Below are 22763 nucleotides of genomic sequence, written 5' to 3'. Positions count from 1 at the left end.
CATAGCTAGCTATCTGCAGCTAATTTCAAATCTTCATTCCTAAAATGTGAGATTAAAAAAAATGAATCTCAAGCCAAACTGTAATAATAAAAGGCAAGATTCCTGTTTTTTGCCCATGAAGGATTAACAGCTATAAAATTTTTCCCTTCTGCGATAAACAACTAGAAAACAGGACAAAATAGATGAAACAATGTTTTCCAATTATTGCACAACAAGCAGTACAGGAATGTGAACCAGAGGAAAGGGAACCTGTGGTGATGTTGCCTGCAGCTGCTCAGGCTCACTGCTGGAACTGGTTTTTAGACTATGGGACAGGAATAGGGAGCCCAAGAAAACTCATTGATCTTCCTAACTTTGAGGCAACCCAGGCACCTAGAACTTTGGGACAGAAAATCAGAGGGTGGGAATCATATGAAACAGTACTGGAATCTGATGGAATCCTCTCTCACTGCTGTAGATACAACGCATGTGTAATGGGTATGGTATGTCAGAAGAAGCCAAGATAGAGAGGGATGTGAGTAATTATTTGAGTGAAAATTATGATAATACTGTGTGAATTATCTACTATGTAGATTGAAAAACCCATAGAGCACCATAAAAAAAAAAGAAGTATGGTCAACTAATTAGTAGGGGAAGGGTCCAGAGAGATAGTGGTAGGGCATTTGCCTTGCATGAGACCAACCCAGATTTGATCTGGCATCCCATATGGTCCTGAGCCTGCCAGGAGCAATTTCTGAATGCAGAGCAAGGAGTTAACTCTGAGAATGGATAGGTGTGGTCCAAAGCCTAAAAACAAAACAAAACAAAAAACCAACCCCCCCCCCAAAAAAACTCAAGAAAATCAGTAGAAAGAGATACATGAGCTTGTTCAATTAATTCAAACCAACTAAATATAAGAAAGAAGTGGGGGGGAATACAAGAAATAAACCTGGAGAGCATAAGGAGAATATACAAATAGCATTCTGTTAAGTGGTCAAAACATAAATCATAAGGCAGAACAATCAGCTTTGATACAAAAATAGGACTCAATTGTATGCTATAATGTTAGGCACCCATCTATATAACAATCCCCACAGGTAGTGAATCGTTTAGGTTACATGGCTAAGAACTGAAGATGCTAATCAGCTGGACATAAACAGGGACAGGAGATTGGTCAAAGAGCCAGGGTACATGTTTTACTGGTGGGAAGCTCAGGTTTTACTCTCTTCCCCAGCAACACATGGTTTCTCTGCCCAGCACCAGTGGAACTGACCCCAGAGAATGAGCTGGAGCAAAAGTAGATTTTCAAGGATGATCTGAGTATGTCCAATGTAGCAGTCTCAAAGGTCCTTAGAAAGAAAAGAGGCAGAACCAGAGGGAAAAGAATGAGTGGACGGTCAGAAATACACTGCTGCTGGTCTAGCAGATGGAGGAAGGAGCTGAAAACCAAGGGGTGGAGGTGGTCAGTAGAAACTGGGGAAGACAAGGGTCCCTGGAACTCTTCCTGGGAGAAAAGTAATCCAACTGAATTCTGGAGGCATAGCTCAATGTATGACCTAAAAGAATATTAAGATAATAAATGCACATTGTTTTAAGATGCCAAGATAGTAGACAATGATCACAACAGCAATTAATATACTGCCAAAGACAAAGGAAGATTTGAAGTTAAATGATAAAAAAGAGAGCAACTTATTTATCTTAACTTTCTTTGGTGAAAGTTCAAAGTTAAGATATCAGCAAGGGGACTTCTTCTGATAATTATGTTATGGGTGATTGTCCTTCCACTGTAACTTTACCTTATCCTCTTTCTTTGCATCTTTTGTTCTCATAATTCAAAATAAAAAAATTATAAAAAAAAAAAAAGAAAGTCTAAAAGTTGAGGGGCTTTTAAATGAGATAAGTCACACATATTTTTCAATACTTTTTTTCTTTTGATTTTTTGTTTGTTTTTGGGCTACACCTGGTGACGCTCAGGGGTTACTTCTGACCATGTGCTCAGAAATAGTTCCTGGCTTGAGGGACTATCTGGGACGCTGAGGGATCAAACCGCAGTCCATCCTAGGCTAGCGCAGGCAAGGCAGATGCCTTACTGCTTGCACTACCCCTCCAGCCCCATTTCTCAATACTTTTATCAATATTTTTCAATGCTTTATAAATAGCATTTAATCATATAGATTAGGTATATAATGTTATTATGTTCTTATCTGTGTCTATATAAATAGATGATAGGTATAAACCACATTACTATATCTATACCTATACTATATATATATATGTTGGAATTTTTTTGGTGTCAGAAATTATACTCAGGGTTTTATAAGTACAAGACTAGCTCTCTTTCACTAAGCCACATTTCTGGCTTATAATGTTATAGTCTAAAATTATCTTTGTCAATCAGAGAAATTGCTATCAAATTATAAAAATCTATAGCTTAAACCTATGCCTGGGATTTAGGAAAAGTAATATCCCTAAATATTTGAGAATTTAAAATGAAATCAAGCCCATGATTATCAGGTATTATAATTGGTCAGCTATTAAGAAAGGCTTGAGGGCCCGGAGAGATAGCACAGCGGCTTTTGCCTTGCAAGCAGCTGAAGGAAAAAAAAAAAAAAAAGAGAGCAACTTTTTAAAATTTTTTTTTTTTTTTTTGGTTTTTGGGCCACACCCGGTAATGCTCAGGGGTTACTCCTGGCTATGCGTTCAGAAGTTGCTCCTGGCTTGGGGGACCATATGGGACACCGGGGGATCGAACCACGGTCCGTCCAAGGCTAGCGCAGGCAAGGCAGGCACCTTACCTTTAGCGCCACCGCCCGGCCCCTTAAAATTTTTTTAAAGCTAAAAAGGAAAGTAATGTCAAAGCAGAGTTCGAAGAAAGAGTTTTACCAGAGAAAAAGCAGACCATTTCATAGTGATGAAAGGGAAAAATCCAGCTTTGGTAGCAGGGGCTGGGGAAGAGGCAATGTATGATAATACTAAATGTTTCTATGCCTGATTACTTTGGCCCGGACTCACTGAACTTCTTCACTTAAAATCAATGGACTTAACTGTATATAAGTTACACCTCCATAAGGCTCATTAAAAGGAAAAACTATGAAAATATGAAAAAGGGCTTCTTATATGTAAGTAGCAGTTACAGTTCAATCATTCAGATCAGGCAGAGAACCTCCTTCAGAAGGATGCTCAGCCTGGTATGCTCCAAGAGACCACAAACGGAGCCTTTCTTGGTAAGCAATGCTCTCCACAATCCTTACCAAGAGTAGTGAGTCCTTCTGAAACAGATGTGAGGATGTAGAGGAGTACAGGAGGCTCCAAGTTGGTGATGAAACTCATATGGTCCTGAGTGAGACATTCCAGGAGAAGATAATAAGACTGGCTCAGTTTCCGATATTGCTACAACACAGAGATACTAAATGTCAGGCCACAGGGAAGCAAAGGACATGTTATAGGACAGCGGAAATTGCCATCTATGCTACTGTACACTGTAGGCATACTTAAACATGAATAGAGAAGACAAAGATGGGGGACAAATGACACAATGAGTCTCAATTTGGCATTCAAAGGTTCTAAAAGAAATCTTGATATCTAGAAATCCTAATTTGAGCTATAGCATAATAGGCCATTTCAATTTCTTCTTAGATGAGTTCACATTTAAAGGCATCGCAGTCTCCACAATTTGGAATTTAGAAGATGTAATTATTTTTTGGGACTAGAGCAGTGTGAAAGAGTGGTGAGGCAACCCCCCCTTATTTTTAAAAAAACAACAACAAATAAAATTGCTATGATAATAGGATTTAGCATTATAGTATCATTGCATTTATAGACTGAAACCACGTGCCATGTAGTTAAACTGCAATTTGTGTTTAGCTTCCTGTCCACTATAGGTAACAGTTAATGTGCGAGAAAAATAACTTCAGAAACTTCAAACAAAAGTTTTTATTAATAGTATTTATGGTGTTTATAGTACATGTGCAAGAATGGGAGGCACATTCAGTGAGGCTCTAGAGCATAATTTGGGGGAGACCATGCAGTGTTGGGGTTCATACCTGGAGCTCCTGCCTGAACCATGGGCTCCAGGAGAATACTTTTCCATAGAGAAAGATGGCCACTGCATAGCTACTTGATGAAATTGCAGCTCCTGAATTCTCTTCCAGACTTACCAAACAAAAAAATCTAAAGGTCTTAAAATGCATATTTTTGCTGTTGCTGTTGAGTCACACCTAGTGGTGTCCAGGGTTTACTTCTGGCTCTGAATGCAGGGATCACTCCTGGCAAGGCTCAGGAACCATATGGAGTGCCAGAGATCAAACCTGAGTTTGATCAACCGCGTGCAAGGTAAATGTCCTCCCAGCTATGCTATTACTCCAGCTCCAAGAAACATGTTTTTTTAACATAGTCACAAAAAGGCAGTCCTATTCCTGAATTAGACAATGAGTGAATTAGAGGTTTACTTGTTTGGTTGGAAGATAAGATGAGAAGGATCCTGGAAACACATCTGTGCTTTGGCAGCCTTGGGCTGTCAGTGCTTTCAGTGAGGGGCAGCTCCATCACATTTCCATGTCATGTTTCCTGTCCCACAGGTCACCTTCACAGACACTGCAGAAATTCCTACCTTTGACTTGAGATGCAGATGAATTCAGAGAGGATGAAGAGATGAGCCTGTCAAGGAGCATTTCCTGCATGAGTCCACCAGTGAATGAAGGCGCTGGATCTTTCTTGTAATGGTGGACTGGGAGCAGGCAGGACAGCCTCAGCTAAGCCTCAATATGAACCAGGCAGTATTACCGAGGAAGCTGCTGCAACCACAGTGGGCACTGATGGGCTTCTGTGTCATTCAGCAAGGTGCTCAAAGAAGTCTGAGAAAGATCCAGCTTGGCGAAGGAGTCTGGGAACATGAATGCTTGGGCAGCATCTCTAGCTGGTTCTGCTGGGCTTTGGAGTTTGAGAACTGTAGGCATAAATCAGGGAAACTAGGTGGCAGAGCAGGAAAGGGACCTGGAGATCACTTGGTTTAATTTATTTGTTTAAAAGGGGAGGCAATTGAAGCCTGGAGAAATAGAGATGGTGATTTATTTGACCAATACTAGTGAGTGGCAGAGTAGAGACTATGCACCAGGCCGCTTGCTTGGCACTTTGTCCATCCCAACACTTGGATAGAAGAAGGTCTGAGGGCAGGGAGACAGCAGAACTGAAGTAAGGAGTAGCTCCTGTAGCCTTCATTTATGACTTCAGGAAAACACAGCCCTTTCCTGAATCCTTGAGTGTACTCAAAAGCAATCAGTGGCAACTGCGAATGACATTTTCTGAAGGCACAGGACCCAGAGCGTGGAGGAGGACCTGTTTGTCAGCAGGCAGGAGCCCTCGTTTTCAGAACCACACATGTAATGTTAGAAACAGCCGCTCTGGCAATTCAAATCCTGCATGTGAAATCAAATATGTAGTCCTGGTACCACAGTGTCTACACACTGCCATGGCCACCAAGCTAACTCCCTGTGCACCACTGTGACACTCAGAGCCCAGGACAGCGGCATCATTCCGTGTTGCACACAAACACTCCTGTGACGAGGGGGGCTGCTTACCAGCAGGTTGCTGTGAGACTCCGACAGCAGCATTTTGACAAAGGCCTGAAGGACGTTGTCAAAGTGGTTGTCCCCGTACAACTTGAAGATGCCAAAGCTGACATAATTCCCACACAGGGTGGATCTGAGAGCTGAATAGCAGATGGAGATGCCCTTGAGTTTCATCGGATAAATCTGATCTTTCGAGAAGCTCCCAAGGGACAGGATCTGATTACCTGTTTCAGGGTAAGAGCAGAAAGAGAAAGTGAACGTGATTGGATGCAACAGAGAGCAGTGATGGGGCATACAGACAATTGGACTTTACTGCTGACATTCACCTCCTCTTACCATGATTCCAAAAGTCACACCAGACATAAAATAAAAGAAAGTGCAGGAATGTACAAATGATGGGAGGAAGATCAATCCAGGCATCACAAAAATATTTCTATTTTTATCTAGATGGCAAATAGGCAAATGTATACAAAAAACACATAAAAATCCAGACATCATTTTGATGAATTTACTTTATATCTGTAATATATGTGTTATCCTTTGATAAAAAGTTCTCCAAAAGTAGGAGTAAATGTGGAGCCAGAGATAACTCAATGGGCTGGAACACATCCATTGCATGTAGGCTGCCTAGTTTGATCCCTGGCATCTCCATCATGGTCTCCTGAGGACTAACTGGAGTGACCCTCACTCACAAAGTCTTAGATATATGTCCTGAGCATCGCTCAGGTATGGTATCAAATCCCTCCTCCCCCCAATAAAATAGGAGTCAACAATAATAATCAAGTCAAGGAAAAGAGAACCTGAACTGAGAGGTAAATTATTCTAAATCCAGGGATAAATCTTTAACTTTCCTACATAAACTTTGATTTTTTTTTTTTTTTTGCTTTTTGGCCACACCTGGTGATGCTCAGGGGTTACTCCTGGCTAGGTGCTCAGAAATCGCTCCTGGATTGGGGGACCATATGGGATGCTGGGGATCAAACTGTGGTCTGTACATGCAAGGCAAACGCCCTACCACTTGCGCTACTGCCCAGGCCTCCATAAAATTTGATTTTTGAATAACTTCACTTTTAGAAGTTTCACAAGTTTGGCAAATGAATGAAATAAAATTAAGTATACATAAGTATTGTTTTCTTTCTCCCTAGATCTCAAGAGATGATTGTTTAAAAACTAGTCTATATTTTCAAAAAGACAAAGTTTATAAATCACCCAAAGTTTTTGAGTCTTTCGAAATGTGAGTTAGTAAGGTCTATGATTAGATAATACCTATTCTAGATAATATCTAGATACCTAAATATTATCTATTCTTAGGTAATACCCAAGAATATGTAAAAAAAAAGTGGCCATTCAAGTTCTTAACTCAGCTTCTTCAAGTGAGTTGTTCCTAAAACTAAAGCTGAACTCAAGTTATACTCAAGTCACAAAATTTAGAGGCATAATGCTTTATGCTGTAGCAACTTGGATAAACAAGAATCAGTTTCTCAGCACCCGTCTGTGTTTCTGTCTGGCTGAAGTCTAGCACCATGCACAGAGAAACCTGCCTGCACTGCAGGAAGCAGAAGTCAAAAAGTACCCAGGACTTTTGAGGCTATTGAGGTCACTGCAATGAGAGAGAGAGAGAGAGAGAGAGGACAGAGAGGACAGAGAGAGAGGAGAGAGAAGAGAGAGGACAGAGAGGAGAGAGAGGAGAGAGAGGAGAGAGAGGAGAGAGAGAGAAGAGAGAGGAGAGAGAGAGAGAAAGAGAGAGAGAGAGAGAGAGAGAGAGAGAGAGAGAGAGAGAGAGAGAGAGAGAGAGAGAGAGAGAGAGAGGTGTGATGTGGCTCTGGGTCTCACTGGTCCCTGTTCTTCCCTGTTGTGTGTCCAAAGCTCCCACGCATACTGACCAGCTGCTCTAAGTGTGTGGCAGCTCTTTGGAGCGCCAATCGACTCCTTGGCTACCATCTAGACCCTGCCCCTGCCAACCCTGCAGGATACCACATAAACAGCTGGATATTTCTACCTATAGTGTTTTCTCCAAAATTCCATTTTTTTTTCTGAAGGACTGACCTGTGTGATGTGCCAACCTTCTTACTCTGCCACCCAAACTGCAACAACATCTTCAGGGTCCCAGAACTGCCCTTGCATGCAGACCTACATTTCACTGGGGCCTGCATCTACCAGGTCAGCAGAGGTGCTGCTGAGTTAGTAACTCGGATCCATTCAGTAAAAGGAGAAACATCATCCTAGGAACATCTACCATGACCGAGGCCATGGGAATGAAGGCTGGCATGTCCACATCCTGAGCCTTCCATGCTGGGCTAGACAGACATGGAGGTCAGAGAGGGCCTGGGGAAAGACAGCTGTAAGCGAATGGTTACTGTCGCCAAAGGCAGGAATGGTAGCAGTGCAACGTTTTGGCATCAAATTTTCACTTTTGTAGCTGCTATAGCTGTGCATCGCCTCCCTGAACAATAAGGGGCAGCAATCAGAGGGCTCTTGATATGGGCATTTGGGTTTATTAGAATGCTTTCTCAGTATTAGTTTTAACAGGTTGGGTCTCTGTTGCATAACTTCTTTCTCTATCCTTCTGGGATAAAAGCTGTTTTTCTTGTTTGTTTTTGGGCTGGACCCAGCAGTGCGCAGGACTTAGTTCTGGTGGGGCTCAGGGGAACATGTGAGGTGCCAGGGATGGAACCCATGTTGGCCGTGTGCAAAGCAAGCACTTTGCCCACTGTACTATTGCTTTGTGCCCTCATCTGCGTCTTTTCTTCCTGGGTTTCTGGGCAGATTGGCAGCCTGGTGAGCTTCCTCCTCAATGATGGTCACATGGTCACAGCACTGATCTCTTCCAAAACTCTTACAGGGAGCCACTGATAGCCATAGTCATGGGCACAAAGCTCAAAAAATGGGTGAGGAAGAGGGGAGGACCTTGCTCTCTTTTCCATCTAAGAGCCCTGTATGCTCACATGTGGGGTCCAAGTGTTCAAATAAGAGGAGGTAGAACTATGGTGGGTGATGCTGAATCCTGTCATTTTGTCTGTAACACAATTCAATTTTAGGTCTTAACTCTGGTCATTGACCCCTTCTGCTTTTTCAGTAGAGAAGTGTGTGTGTGTGTGTGTGTGTGTGTGTGTGTGTGTGTCCGTCCCAGTGTATCTCTGTGCTCCACATACTATCCATTCTTTGTTTTCTGGGAAAGAATATATAACTGAAGAAAAAAGATGGTGCTAGGAATAAGACAGTCATGCAGGAAGAAACAGCCGTATGAACAATGCTATTTCCTGACATAGAGAGCAATCCATTACACCGATTTCCCTTTCCCCCTTTTAATCTCTAAAAATTCAAAGCAAATCTTATATTTAGTTGACAGATCTGCATCTTGAGCATCTCCATTCATCATCAGATTTGCACACTTCTGAGCAGCTGCTGATTCTGGGCACCCACCCCACACTGCCTCAAAGAACTCCACTGCTGGCACTGGATGGAAAGGATCAGGGATGAACTTGTTGAAGGAGGAAAGGAGTAAGGCACATTCCTTTCAGATTAGTGGAAATGAAAACTTAGTGTTGGAAAAGTGGGTAGTGTGGGACAAGCTGTTGAGAATGTAAATCAGTATGACCCTAGAAGGCCATATCCTACATCAGTATTACTCTTGGCTCTGTGCTCAGGGCTTACTCCTGGGCTTGGGAGACAATACAGGGTGTTGTGGATCAAACTCAGGTCTGCCATGTGCAAGACAAGCTCTGACCTACTTACAATATCTCCAGCATCTTTAGAGTGTCTGTTCACTGTAGAAATATATTGCGGTTCTAAATTCTTACTACCATATCACTTACAGACCACCAGTCACATATACTTCTGTGAAAGTCACCCTGACTTTTAGGATGCCCCAACCAGATTTCCACCTCCTATGTACATAGGATAAAGCACAATTTTTCCTTTTGTTTCTTCTGTGATCTTTTGCCTTCTTGGTGACCACATCATCTACTGAAATACAAGCAAGTCATGTTATTATCCCTTGTTCCCTGTGAGTTATTACTCCCATTTACAACAAAACTCCTCCAGAGTGCATTCATTGTCTTCACTTCACCTCTGCTTTTCCTTTATGTTACTTTGCTAAAGATGCTCTGTCCGAGGTTGCTGGTGACCTTTTTGTCTCTGGGTGTGGCAGTTGACACCTAATCTTCCTTGATCTTCCTTGATCTGCTGACAATTTCTGTATTTGGATGGGACCTTTGTTTCCTTGCCTCCTATAACATAACTTCTTCAGGTTTTCTTTATTTCAGTGCTTGCTCCTGTTCACTAGCCTTTGCTCGCCCACCTTATCTCTTGTCTCCCAATCCCAGAGCTCAAAGGCAGATCTTATATTATTCTATTACTCTAGTATATTATATTGAATTCAGCTCAGTGATCTTGATCTAGGTTTTGAGCAACAAAAACCAACAGGGCTCATAGGCTCCTGAACTGTTACAGGTGCACAGATGTAGAGATGTTAAAATCCACCGGTTTTACTGCCTTGGTTCTGATCTGGTTTTAGAACAGGTGCCTGTGTGCAATTGAGGAAAGAGGCTGCATTGGGCCTACCCTCACTCCAGACTTTAGACTCATAGTCACCACCTCTGTGTGGCAGTTTACAGCTCTGCATGCACATGGGTCAAATAAAACTTACGTTCTCCTCACATTCATTGTAGCCTTTGCTGTCTGAGTCCAGTATGACATCATTCTTCCAGTGGTGTCTGCTAAATTCCTTGGTGATTTTATTTCTCATGTGCCATGTAGCAAATTGCCAAGAGGTTCAATTTTTCAACATATGTTCAGGATAGGCCTGGGGATACAGTTCCATGGGAGAACATATGCCTGGCATGTGTGAGGCCCTGAGATCAGTGCCTAACTCCAGAAGGGTTCTGACTGCTCATCATGCCTTCTGACATCACCAAGTCAAATCAAAGCAAACTCGAAACCATGCCATTGACCTGCTCATAATAGTCTTGAGTCTGTCTCCCCTGAAGCTTGAGTCAAAGTCATGATCCAGGTTCACAGTCACCCTTTCCCCATGCCTGGGATTCTTGCTGCTCTGCAGATCTGCTGCAAGATCTCAGATATGGCGGCAGTTCAGTCTGGAGCATCCTTCTCCTAGATAATCATGGAGCATGGAGACTTCTCCTCCAAGACTGTCTATGCTTTAGTGCCATCTCCTCTTTACTGAAGTATACCTCCATGGTCTTACTCAATCCAACAACAGGGTTTTCTGGGGCTTCTAATGTCTGCATGCTGAGTTCCTTTCATTTATCACAGCATTTACTGCCTACCCAAAGATTTACTTGCTGACCTACCCAAAGGGTCTGTCAGAACAACTCCCATTGCCCTGACTGTTCCATACTTATAGAATGAATTTACATGGCTAAACAGATTAAGTTGCTTTCTGAACCAATGTGACAATAAAAAGACATGCTTATGAAAATGACATTAATCAAGAGATGGAGAGTTAAGAGAATTACAGTTCTGACCAGAAAGTAAAATGCTCTGCTGCTATTCAAAAGACAGATGAAATTGGAACTCACTAGGACTACATATCAAAGTATTCGAAACTATGGATTTCTGGGAGAAGAAAAGGATATGGTATAGGTGTCTATATTAACCTTGACTAATGACCATGACATAAATGCACAACAGCACATCACAAGTAACGAGTTAGGAATGATAGCAGTCTCACAGACTTCTGGGACTCTGTTATCTAGGTCACAATGAATAGAAAAGGTTCATATATCTATTACTATACAAACTCAATTCATGTGTGTCATCAGGTCAGACCCTAAGAGCACCTGGCCCACACACTGCTTCAAAGAACTCTAAGGTAGAGCAGGAGAGATAGATAGTTCAAAGGGCTGAGCATGTGGGAGCTCAGGTTTGTCCCTTGGCTTTGCATGACCCTGAGTACCACTGGAGTGACCCTGTGAGCAATGAGTTGGCAATAGCACTACTGGACAGCGCCCCCCTTACATATGTTCCAAACAAAACACCAGAATCCTGATACAAATCTTTATGTTAAATAAATAATCATAGCTTGCTGCACTCAATTTTAAGGTTTCTATTTTCCTACACAGAGCATTCTTGAAATTGATGAAATGCTATTCCATTTTGGCCACTATTTCTCCACCATTGTGTTTTCTTTAACCAACAGATGTCACTAAAGATACTGGTACCCAGAGGCAAAGAGAAGAAAAGATTAGACAAATGGAAATTGAGCATAAAAAACACCCACTTTTTAAAACTGAGAAGTAGGTTTTCAAAGTAATAACATTTATTAAACTGCATGCAACATTCTAACCAAAAAAATTTAAGAAAGAAATTTCTTTTATTAAGTCGCTCAGGCTGAATGGATCCTAGCACTAAGTTTTGAAATACATGTTCTCGAAGCAATTTAAAACTCATTAGAAATAATAGGCCTGGGCTAGTAGAAAATGTGGTAAAATTTAATCCTCATCCAAATGTTACCTGGGCTGTACAAACAGGAAATTGTTTTGTGCTACTGCGGCTGACCTCGTTGCCGACCCTGAGCTGTAACTGCGAGAGCAGCTGAGAGCTGAAGCAAAATTAAAAACTTACATCAAAGTACATCACGGCAGAATGTAGATAAATAAAACAGTGGATCAGAAGTCTTATTTTTCTGCCAGTCTCACTGAGCAGTGAAGTGGAAAGCATTCCACCACAGATGGAAGCTTTCAGGTGCTGCTAGAAATGAATCCATCCCTTCTACCTGGCCCCAGCTGCTGGCAAACCAAATCCATCAGCGCCCATGAGGGCCAGTAAACTCACTGAGGTGGGCAGCCAAGGTCATGGAATGTTCTGTCCTCTTTCCTCTCTGGGTCTCTACTTCCTTCACTCTGACTCACCATGGAAATAAATAATGCTGCAGCTTCTTGGCCCTCCTGGCCACTCTGTCCGGACTCCTGGACAGCCAGTGTTCTTTCGCCCTCCCTTACCCCTCCTCTGAGCAAGGCCACTCTCGAGAGGGGGGAGAGGAGGTGGCAGAAGATACCAGGTGGTAGACCCGTAGCTCAGCATGGCTGATGGGGCCCAGAATGGATCCAGAAGAGGTGCAGATAGTTTTTCTATCTCTCTCAGTAAGACTCCTGTCCTGCTGACAAGATGAAAGGGCATCTTCCCAATGAATCTTTAGGGAGATGAGAATCACCTTAACACTCGAATGAACAGTGCCTCACCATCAATACCCTAAGTCTGCTCTTGCTGTGGTGACTCCTCACTTCAGTAAGAAATGAACAAAGACTGCCTTCTAGAAGTCACACAGACTTGGAAACAAACACCAACTCAGCTACTTGCTCATCACACAATATCAAGCAATGTCTCTTCCTCTTCCTTTACCTTTACCTTTACCTCCAGGAGCACAGATCTCTCCCGACCAGTGCCTGAGTGGCTAAGGAGTCTCAGGGCTTTCTGGACATTCCCCAGTTGGGTCCTGATGACCATTTCAGCGACCACTTTCTCTATTCAGCAAAAAACAGAGCAGGAGAGTCTCAGCAAATAGCTGAGGCTGAATGACAATTGAGTGACTGATAATAAGCCTACCCTAAGAATTTAAGAGACTGATCATGCTGAATGGCTAAATCAGACTTTGCTGAAGAGGCTGGAATGAAAGCACAATGGTAAGGTAGGGGGACCTACCTGGGTTCGATCCTGGCATCCCATATGGTCCCCTGAGCTGGCCAAGAGTGATTCCTGAGCTTAGAGTCGGGAGTAACCCCTGAGCACAGCCGGGTGTATCCCAAAGTCAAAACAAAACAAAACAAAACTAAAAGAAGATTGCTGATGGAAGTGAGCCCATTACTAGTTTAAACAGTCTCTCTTAGTTTTGCTGGGGTCAGAGCACCTGGCTCATCATTCTTCTTATGTGAGTATTAATGGTTCTTTTCTCTTTTCCATGGTATCTCCTTTCTCTACCCTGTAGACCTCCTCTTCCTCTGTTCAAATCCTCACATAGTGTCCTTCTCAGCAACTGTTGTTGCCAAGATGTTGGCTGAGATGGGGACTGAGGCATGCCATTGGTCTGGCATTGATCTGGACACTGATCTGGATGGTTCTTTCTGAGATTCCCTTTGATGCTAACTGTTGGACATATATTTTTGTTCTAGACATTCAGTGACAGTAGAGGAGGGCGGGTCTCTGTCTTTACTGGCATCTTGTGACAGTGAATGAACCCCAAAGGGGAGAGGGAAATGATACTTAGCACAAGAAACTAGATCCCGACAAATGAAAGAGAAAGATACAATTCCAATACCGGCATATTTGGTTATTTCAAAAAAGTGGTAATTTTTTGGATATTTACTCTCTCATTCTCTCTCTCTCTCTCTCTCTCTCTCTCTCTCTCTCTCTCTCTCTGTAAAATACTAAAAAAGAAATGAAAATCAGAGACAATATGGAGGAAAGTTTTTGGCCTCGAAGTAATTCAGTGATCATTCTTGGCAGTGCTCTAGGGACCATATGGGGTTCTGGGAATTGACCCTGGGTCTGCTTTGTGCAAAGCAAGTGCCCTACCTGGGTACTATTGCTCGGGGACTCCCTATCCACCCCCAGGCAATTTGTAAGACCAAAGGAACTTAGAGCTGACTCCTGACTTGAGGAAGTGAAAATATAACTATGGAAGCTGGGAAATGCTTTTAGCAGCTGGTGTCTGTACAGAGCTCAGCTGGCAGTCAGGGTCTGTCTGTGTGTGATGAAACAGATTACAGAATATTTTCATTCCTCTGATCCCCATTTTTTGGCACTTATAGAACTGTCAGAATTGATAGATATTAAGGCTAATGATATATATATATTTTTTTTTGTTTTGTTTTGTTTTGTTTTTTGTTTTTGGGCCACACCCAGCAGCACTCAGGTCACTCCTGGCAGGCTCAGGGGGACCATATGAGATGCTGGGATTTGAACCACCGTCCTTCTGCATGCAAAACAAACACCTTACCTCCATGCTATCTCTCTGACCCCAAGGGCTAATAATATCTTTAAGGCACAGTTTTTTTTGTTTGTTTTGTTTTTGGGTCACACCCAGCAGTGCTCAGGGGTTTACTCCTGGCTCTATGCTCAGAAATTGCCCCTGGCAAGCATGGGGAACCATATGGGATGCCGGGATTCGAACCACTGTCCTTCTGCATGCAAGGCAAACACCTTACCTCCATGCTATTTCTCTGGCCCCTTAAGACACAGTTTTAACTAGTAACAAAACTTTTGAACTATGAAGCAGCCAATCTTCACTATGAAATTCAGATTCTAGGCATGAGGCAGCCCCAGACTTCCACGTTAAGTATTTGCTGCTCTTTACCGGACAATTTCTCCCAAATTTAAGCTCTTTGTGAGCCAACAGAGCAAACCCTCTGATGTAAGTTTAAGCAATTTTGAATAGGTGCGAACTTTTCAATCTTCTACCTAGCACTTTCCCTTTGCCTACTGACACTGCAATTTCATCATGAAGAAATTCATCAAGTTGGCCAGGCATGATTTGTAGTCAAAGGCATGCTGCTGACTTCTGCTGATGCCAATATGATCGCTACCTGACTTTCTGCACTCCTATTACCCAATCCTCAAATTCATACAGATATGAAGGTTCAAAAGAACAAAATAACGAACATCTTTCTTTCCTCCAAAGAGATAAAGTTATATTTGCAGAGACAAATATGGAAAAAGATACTCACCATAAGTGCAAATCATTTTACTAGCTTCTCTGAAGAGAAGAATTCCATTAGGAGATGATAGATCAGAATTCAAATGCTGGGATCTAAGAAATATAGCAAAAAATTAGACTATATGTGACAATAAAGAAATCAGATGCAGGTTTTAAAATGTCTTGCATCCTTTCACTTATTAGAACCAGAAATGGTACAATTATTCCTTCTTCAAAGTGCATTCTATTCAACAAGTGTTGATAAAATATGTATGCTAATTTTCTCACCATAAAGATACTAGGACATTGAGAAAAGCTATTTTCATTTATTTACTGAGTCAAGGAATTTTCTTGTTGTAAAACCAATATCCTGACACTATATCACTGGCTTTTTACCCATTTCCCCTTTTATGCAAAATGGTTGACAGATCATAAAAAGAAAAAATAAATCCAAAACAACTCAGCTGTCTATATAGATAATAGACACAAACATTTAAGAGTTCAGGTCTGAAAAGCAAATTCTAAAGTGACAGAGAAAAAGCGTGGACACCTTTAATAGTTGCCTAAGCCTAGGGAATCATCAGAGGCTTCAAACATATTTCAGACATGTGAAATCACAGGCAGGCTACAGCTGGCATGCACACAGTGCACAGAAAAAGAAACAAACCCCACAAGTTCTCAATGAGAACAATGCGCCTTCGGGATTCCAGACCAGAGGAGGCTGGTTGAGCCAAGATAGGAGCTGACATTCTGCCTTGACATACTTATTTCCTCCTCATGGCACTCTGGCTTTAGCTGGCTCTGACAGGATTTGGTGATGTGTCAAGAAATAACAGTGTATTTTTTAAAGGACTAGCCCCCAAAAAATATGAAGCCGGGTCATAGCCAAGAAATACCCCAAAGTGAAGACACTGCTATGGTTCTGTTTCCCAGGAATGGAATGAATTATTGCTCCACCATGCTTGAGCAAATGCTTAGAATTCAGGGCAATTACAACTAATTAGAAATTATGGTTTCTAATTAATGATCACTATTGTGAACATTTGATTTCTGGCATACAATTCCCAATTAAGAAAATGTCTATTCAAAACTCATAGCAGATCCTAGAAAAATATTAGTAAGGTCGCATTTTCTGAGACAATCATTTATTAGGACAACGGTACTAGATATGACTATCTACCTATGACAGAAAATGTTACAACATACATTAATTTTTCCCTTTAGTACTAAATGTTGTATCCAAAACACATGAGTTATCAGATAAAGATGTAATTTAATAAACATGAATTTATAATGTAACATATACAGCCACCCTGTTTTCTTAAGGAGTCTAAGAGAATATTTAGGGGGAAAAATCTATCAGCTTTTCAAAAGAATAATACTCACAGTTACTTATTTGCCAGGTCCTTTTCCATCTCTTGTCTGAGCCTTTTAAATAATTGCTGTGAAAGACTCAGCCCACAGCTAGCACTGTAGCTGCAGTCCATGCTCCTTTCCTGTCTGGGGCTCTCCCTTGCAACACGCATTTCACAGAGAGCTATGAAACAGGATGGCTCAGTGACAGGTAATTTGGTACGAAGCCATACTCATGATGACATATTTTAAAGAGGCAAAACAGATTAGCCTATTTATTTCACTTTTTTTTTAGTTACATCTTTAGTAAAAAAAAAATTAATTTACATGCTGAATATTTGAATCTGCTAGTCTCTGCAAATTTTAAGGTCAACTAAGCAATTTTTGATAAGTGTCTGTAGTGGCTGCTTAAATGGAAACTGTAGGGTCATAAACACATACAAATATCTTGGCATGGAAGAGAAAGATGCATTAGAATTTGGAGCAGGGACAGTCCCCAGGGTTCCCAGATAAGCTGCAAGTCGGCTCTGGGACTCAATTTCCTATCCAGAAAATAAATAAAGCAGCTCAACACAGAACCCTCAAACTTCTGCCCTGCTGCAAAAGTCAACTGAAGGAGGGAGGGTCTTGAGGCAGTGAAATGGTTAAGGCACTGCCCTTCTATATTTTGCGCCTCTGAATATTCTGAATAACGGTGGCTCTGATTTCCCAGGGTTCTTGATTCCATCCAGAACTATCACTTTAACTCTGACTCAACTGCTTCCACTGGCCTGCCTGAGCTCTCCCTTCCTGGGTTCTCTAACCCAGTAGTAGACTCAGGAGGGGCTGGAGACAGCCAGGTGACTTGACCACTCCACCACACCCCCACTCACCTGTTCTGCAGCAGTTCAGCCCTGAGCTTTAAGATGGGTGTTGTGCAAGCTGGCTCTCCATACCACTGCTCAATAGCCCTCTGAAGGACAGGGAGATACACTGGGTACCTTTGATAGTTAAAGAACTTAAGGGGTCAGAGTGAGTGATATTCCTTGACACCAGTGACCCTAATTAATAAAGAGGGAGTGCACCTTCGTTCTGTATAGCACATTGTGGTGCCTTTAGAGAAGGTCCATAACCTGAGATCTTTGGGGCTGCAAATAATTTGTTTGGGCTTGTAATGTATCACACACATCAATAAAACATCAGCAACACATTTAAAGAATTATAGTTAACACTGCAGAAAAGGAAAATAAATTTAATGAGGCTAAAAACATATTTAAATAGTTAATAATGGAGTTTCTTGGGCACTGCATTACTTAAGAATCCTGGAGGGAGAGGACCCCCTGCATATCATTCAGGCAAACCAGCCCTGAGCAGCACCATAGCCTTGCATCCACAGCAATCAACTGTGAGCCAGGCTGGCCAACTGGTCAAGAGACTCCAGGAGGGACACACACACACACACACACACACACACACACACACACACACACACACAATTAAAGGTAAAGGGAAATAGTTATAATAAACTCCATGTACTAATCTTCTAGTTTAGAAATTACTGGTATTCTCTCTCTTTCACTTTTGGTCCTACTGGCCTCCAAGGAACACTTGGTTGTCGGTTTGTAAAAAGCTCTGAGCAACTTCTGGTTTACTCAGGGTCAGAGAGACTCAAAGTCTAGTTGTGTCCACCCAAGAAGAAACTCAGGAAGATCCTCACATTATAGAAGGCACAACTCTGAGAAATCCATGGCTTCAAGCACCACCAGAATCTGGGGGACTGTCTCAACTCTAGGGATCCTGCCTTAGCTTCCAACCACAAGCACACATAGAGAGAAAACTGAGGCCCAAGTCCACAACACCCCGGCTTTATCTCCTTCCTCATCCCTGGCCTTTCTCTTTCCCAAGCTTCCCAATGCACTTTGTGTGTGTGTGTGTGTGTGTGTGTGTGTGTGTGTGTTTGATGGGAAGGCAGTGGTTGGTAGGCTGGATCCCAGTTGTCTTTCCTGCTCTTGGAATGAGTTTTGGGGCTCCTGGGAGGTAGACAGAGCCCTGCCCATGGCATCCCCATTACTAAGACTTCACCTACAATCCAGCCATTCTTAAGCCCCACTTATCATGCCTCCTCACTTCACACACCCCTTACAACATCTAACATGTGCTTGTTCATCTGTCCATGACTACGTAAAGCTCTTTTCACCTGGGGAGGCAAACGTTTTTTTTTAGTTTTTGAAGTGGGGCACACACTGCTCTGGGCTAACTACTGTCTCCATGCTCATGGATCACTCTTGGCAGTACTCTGAGGACCATATGGAGTGCTGGAGATTGAATCTGGGTTGGCCATGTGCAAGGAAAGTGTCTTCCCACTTATACTATCTTTATGGTCTGGACCTTTCTGTATTGACAAATAGTATCATCCATCCCCTTCACCTGTGCTCGCCCAACACTATGACAGCATCTTTTCCATAATAGAGTGCTGCAGGGTAGGCAACTGCATGCTTTCTGCATATTTTGGTAGAATGCTTCCAAGGGGCAATTTCTTCTGCTACCTTACCAGGTCTCTATTCCTATTGGCTCCTTTTATTTATTGGCAGGCGTTTAGTTATTCCAAGAAATATCCCTGAGGCCACATACCTCCCCACCCTCACCCCTGACTGGCTCAGTGGTTCTCTGTGCCTCCACAAGCATAGCACTTTATCTCCCCTATTATATTATTCACATTTTAAGAGCAGGGCCTCAGCATTTATTGTATGCATGGATATGGCACAAAGTAGATTTCAATAAGTATCTGTTGCCATCAACCTGTAACCTGAAAATGAGGCAGAGCAGATCTGACTGGAACAACTCATTTGATTCTTTCAAATTGTGTGTTTCACTTTGCAGCCTCGCAGGAAACAATTCATGTAACATTCAATGCAAAAATCCCTCTAATACTTTTAAGTGGAGGTTGATTGGAAGTGCAAGAAGCCATATGACTGTGCCTCTACATAGGCCACTGAAGACTTGGTTTGCAGTGAAATAGTACTGGAGTATTTGCTGAAAGCTTGAGCTCTGACTCTACTATTCAGGAAGCAGAATCAAACAATTCCTCCTTTATGAAACTCATATTTCTAACAAGATAGAGAATAGACCCAATTAATATACAAGGTATTAAAAAAAACTGAAATGAAGCCTGGGAATGTGTGAGAGACATTGGGCACTTGCCTTGGGTTCAATCCCCAGCAACTCCATCCTTACCCCACAGTAATTCATAAAAAGCAAAACCAAGGAAAACAAAGCTGAGATGTGAGAGTCTATGTAAGAGTAGTTTCAGCTAGATAAATATCAACAACTCAGCAAACTATGATTAGCTTTTGCTAGCTCGCTGATCCTATGTGCTCTTTTCTAGCAAGGGGCTGGGGGATACAGAACTAAGATTTTTTTTTATTTCCTCTTAGGGAGAGTTTCTGTTCAAGTCAGGGTAGTGGACACAGATCAGCCATGCTCTGAGGACTCTTTCAGAGAAGCACAGATGAGACAAGTCTGTCAAGAGATCTCCCAAGCAGACTCAATGGTCATGAGTGGGGGACAGGGTGGGTGACAAGACATCTGGAAGACTCATCAGGGCATGGAAAAGACCCACAAATCAGTGCCTAGCACTAGTGTAGGCACACACATGTCCCTATGCAAGGTCTTTGGTATGTCCTATATTTCAGCACACTCTGTGTTCAGTCTGGGATAGGGCCAGGGGATACGAGGGGCTACTGGCATTCTACGTGGAACGAGAGCAGGCCAGTTCTAATATGCTTCTGACAGAGGTGACTGCCACAGAGAAAATGAGTGATTATTGGAAAGCAGAGCAGAGGTCTACCAAGCAGGGAGGTGAAAAGGGCTTCCAAGAGAAAGTGCCAGGCGCAGATTATAGGGCGAAAATCAGTGTCTACTCTAGGAGTGTAATTTTTCAAGGGTCTTGGAAGGGGACTACCCTTTCATAGATAAAGGAAGACAGTGGGGCCATAGGTAGAAGTACACACACACACTTCCCATATTGGCCTGCAAAAATTCTTTTTTTTTTGGTTTTTGGGCCACACCTGGCGGTGCTCAGGGGTTACTCCTGGCTGTCTGCTCAGAAATAGCTCCTGGCAGGCACGGGGGACCATATGGGACACCTGGATTTGAACCAACCACCTTTGGTCCTGGATCGGCTGCTTGCAAGGCAAACACCGCTGTGCTATCTCTCCGGGCCCTGCAAAAATTCTTACACTCTACTTCAGATACATGAAAAACCAAACACTGTAAGAAGCCAAAGAGGAAAATGTGAGAACATGGAATTTGCTGCTACTGCTGCTTCTTTTAAAAGTAGAAAGCCTGTCTCGAGTACAGGTGTAGGGGGGTGGGGAGAAGGGAGATCTGGGAAATTGGTGGTGGGAATGTTGCACCGGTGAAGGGGGGTGTTCTTTACATGACTGTAATCATACAACTATAATCATGTTTGTAATCACGGTGTTTAAATAAAGAAAAAAAAAGTTGTTGAGCTATACCCAGCAGTGCTCAGGGGCTATGCCTGGCTCTGTGAGCATTAATTTGGCCACCAAACTCTCTCCAATTCAAAACTTGGTTGACAACATTATTCACTGATCCATATACCCATCCTACCCATTCATCCATATATCCATCCCTGTATTCAATGTATCCATCCATGAAACCATCCATCCATTCATGGAACCATCCACCCACCCACCCACACACCCACCTAGCCATTGTCTAATTTTTAGCACTTTTGATATGCTGACTACCAAGAAAAAAAAATGAATAAAAATACAATTCATTCTCTCTGAGATTTCAGAGATATCACTGTTCTATCTCAGGACACAACAAGAGTTTTTGTTTTGTTATTAGAAGATGAAGCTGTGAAAATATGGTTTCTGAACAGAAAAACCTCCTGATCTGAGCTAATTTAAAAAGTATTCTACATGAGCAAGACACCCTACCCTTCATTCACAAAGGCACAGTTGGCTGGAAATGGTTTTCCTTTCTCTGCTGTCATCCAACTGTTCCCCATCTTGAAATACCTTGCCTGATATTCAATGATCCCAGAGATACCTACATTTCCAACCATGAAACAACATCTCTCTTCTCCTTGCTAAACCTGTGCTTAGTTCATCAGAAAAACTCTGACTTCCACCTCTCCCCCATCTAAACACAATCACTTAGTATCTTTATGTAGTTTTCTAAGTGACTCCTATTAGCTGGAGTAGAGTTTCAGTCTGAGCAACCTACATTCTTTGTGGAACCTGGCACAGTCCTTAACTAAATTTGCTGAATAAGCAAGCAAATAGTTCTTATTCCCTCTGGGGAAAAGGAACTGGTATATGTGGAGGAATATTTACTCTGTAATAGCCACAAGGAGGCCCTTGACGTTCATTCACTCACTCCTTCCAACATCCTGTGCTATGTTGTCTAGGCTCTGTTCTGGGGAAAACATGGTTCTAAGACCTGAAGTAACTTGCCCAAGGCCCCCAGAACTGAAACTTAGGCTGTTCTGCCCTAGGTTTGTGCTTTCTCACATCACTTAGTCCCACCTCACCTTCATAGAAGGTGTTCGTGCATACTGATATATGACACTGACTGCCTATATGAAAAAACACTGGACTTACCATAAGATCATGACTGGGAAGAACATTATATATATACTTTCAGTTTTAATATATTCCTCTGGATTTTGTCTACTTGGTCCAAGTATGATGTAGAAAAAAGTTTAAATAGGTGATTAAATGTGCTGCAAGGTGAGATTTTTTTTTATAGCATTATGTTCTCACAATAGGTGCATAAACAAGAATACCAATGATTCTTGCCTTCTCCAGCAGTGCAACAATTTGTCAACACAGTTGCTATGTAGTTTCAGGCAATTTAGTTTTGGAAGGCCAGAGTGATGAGCAATATAGTTCATGTAGCAGTTAATGCAGTCAGTGTTTATAGAAATGTTTTTGAATTAAATAGGTAACCACTAAAATAGCATTTTATCAAATAATCACCATAAATAAAATGCATTTTGACTTTAAAATGACATGTGTTCTTACAGGATACTTCTTCTGCATGCTAAGGATTGTATAACAAATTAAAGAACACACATTTATGTGAATAAAAGGCAAATAAACTTTCCCCAGCAATAATGTGGAAATCACCACTGACGGTTTTGACATATCAATATTTCAGGGAGAATAAATGACTTTCATATCTGTATTTAAAAAAATCAT

At 42.1% G+C, this 22763-nt stretch overlaps 1 protein-coding gene across 1 annotated transcript in view; it reads right to left on the bottom strand.

The window, feature by feature from the left end:
- Positions 1-22763, bottom strand: part of RANBP17 (RAN binding protein 17) — a gene marked incomplete at its 5' end in the record, with an annotated part of 271440 nt that overhangs the window by 36407 nt on the left and 212270 nt on the right. Inside the window, 4 exon segments of the mRNA XM_049775658.1 lie at positions 3209-3369; positions 5556-5770; positions 15230-15312; positions 17424-17531. Of these exon segments, the coding sequence (XP_049631615.1) occupies positions 3209-3369; positions 5556-5770; positions 15230-15312; positions 17424-17531 (567 nt within the window).

This window comes from Suncus etruscus, chromosome 6, assembly GCF_024139225.1.
Source record: "Suncus etruscus isolate mSunEtr1 chromosome 6, mSunEtr1.pri.cur, whole genome shotgun sequence".
In the NCBI taxonomy this organism is placed as follows: Eukaryota; Metazoa; Chordata; class Mammalia; order Eulipotyphla; family Soricidae; genus Suncus; species Suncus etruscus.
This window is presented reverse-complemented; position numbering and strand designations above follow the sequence as displayed.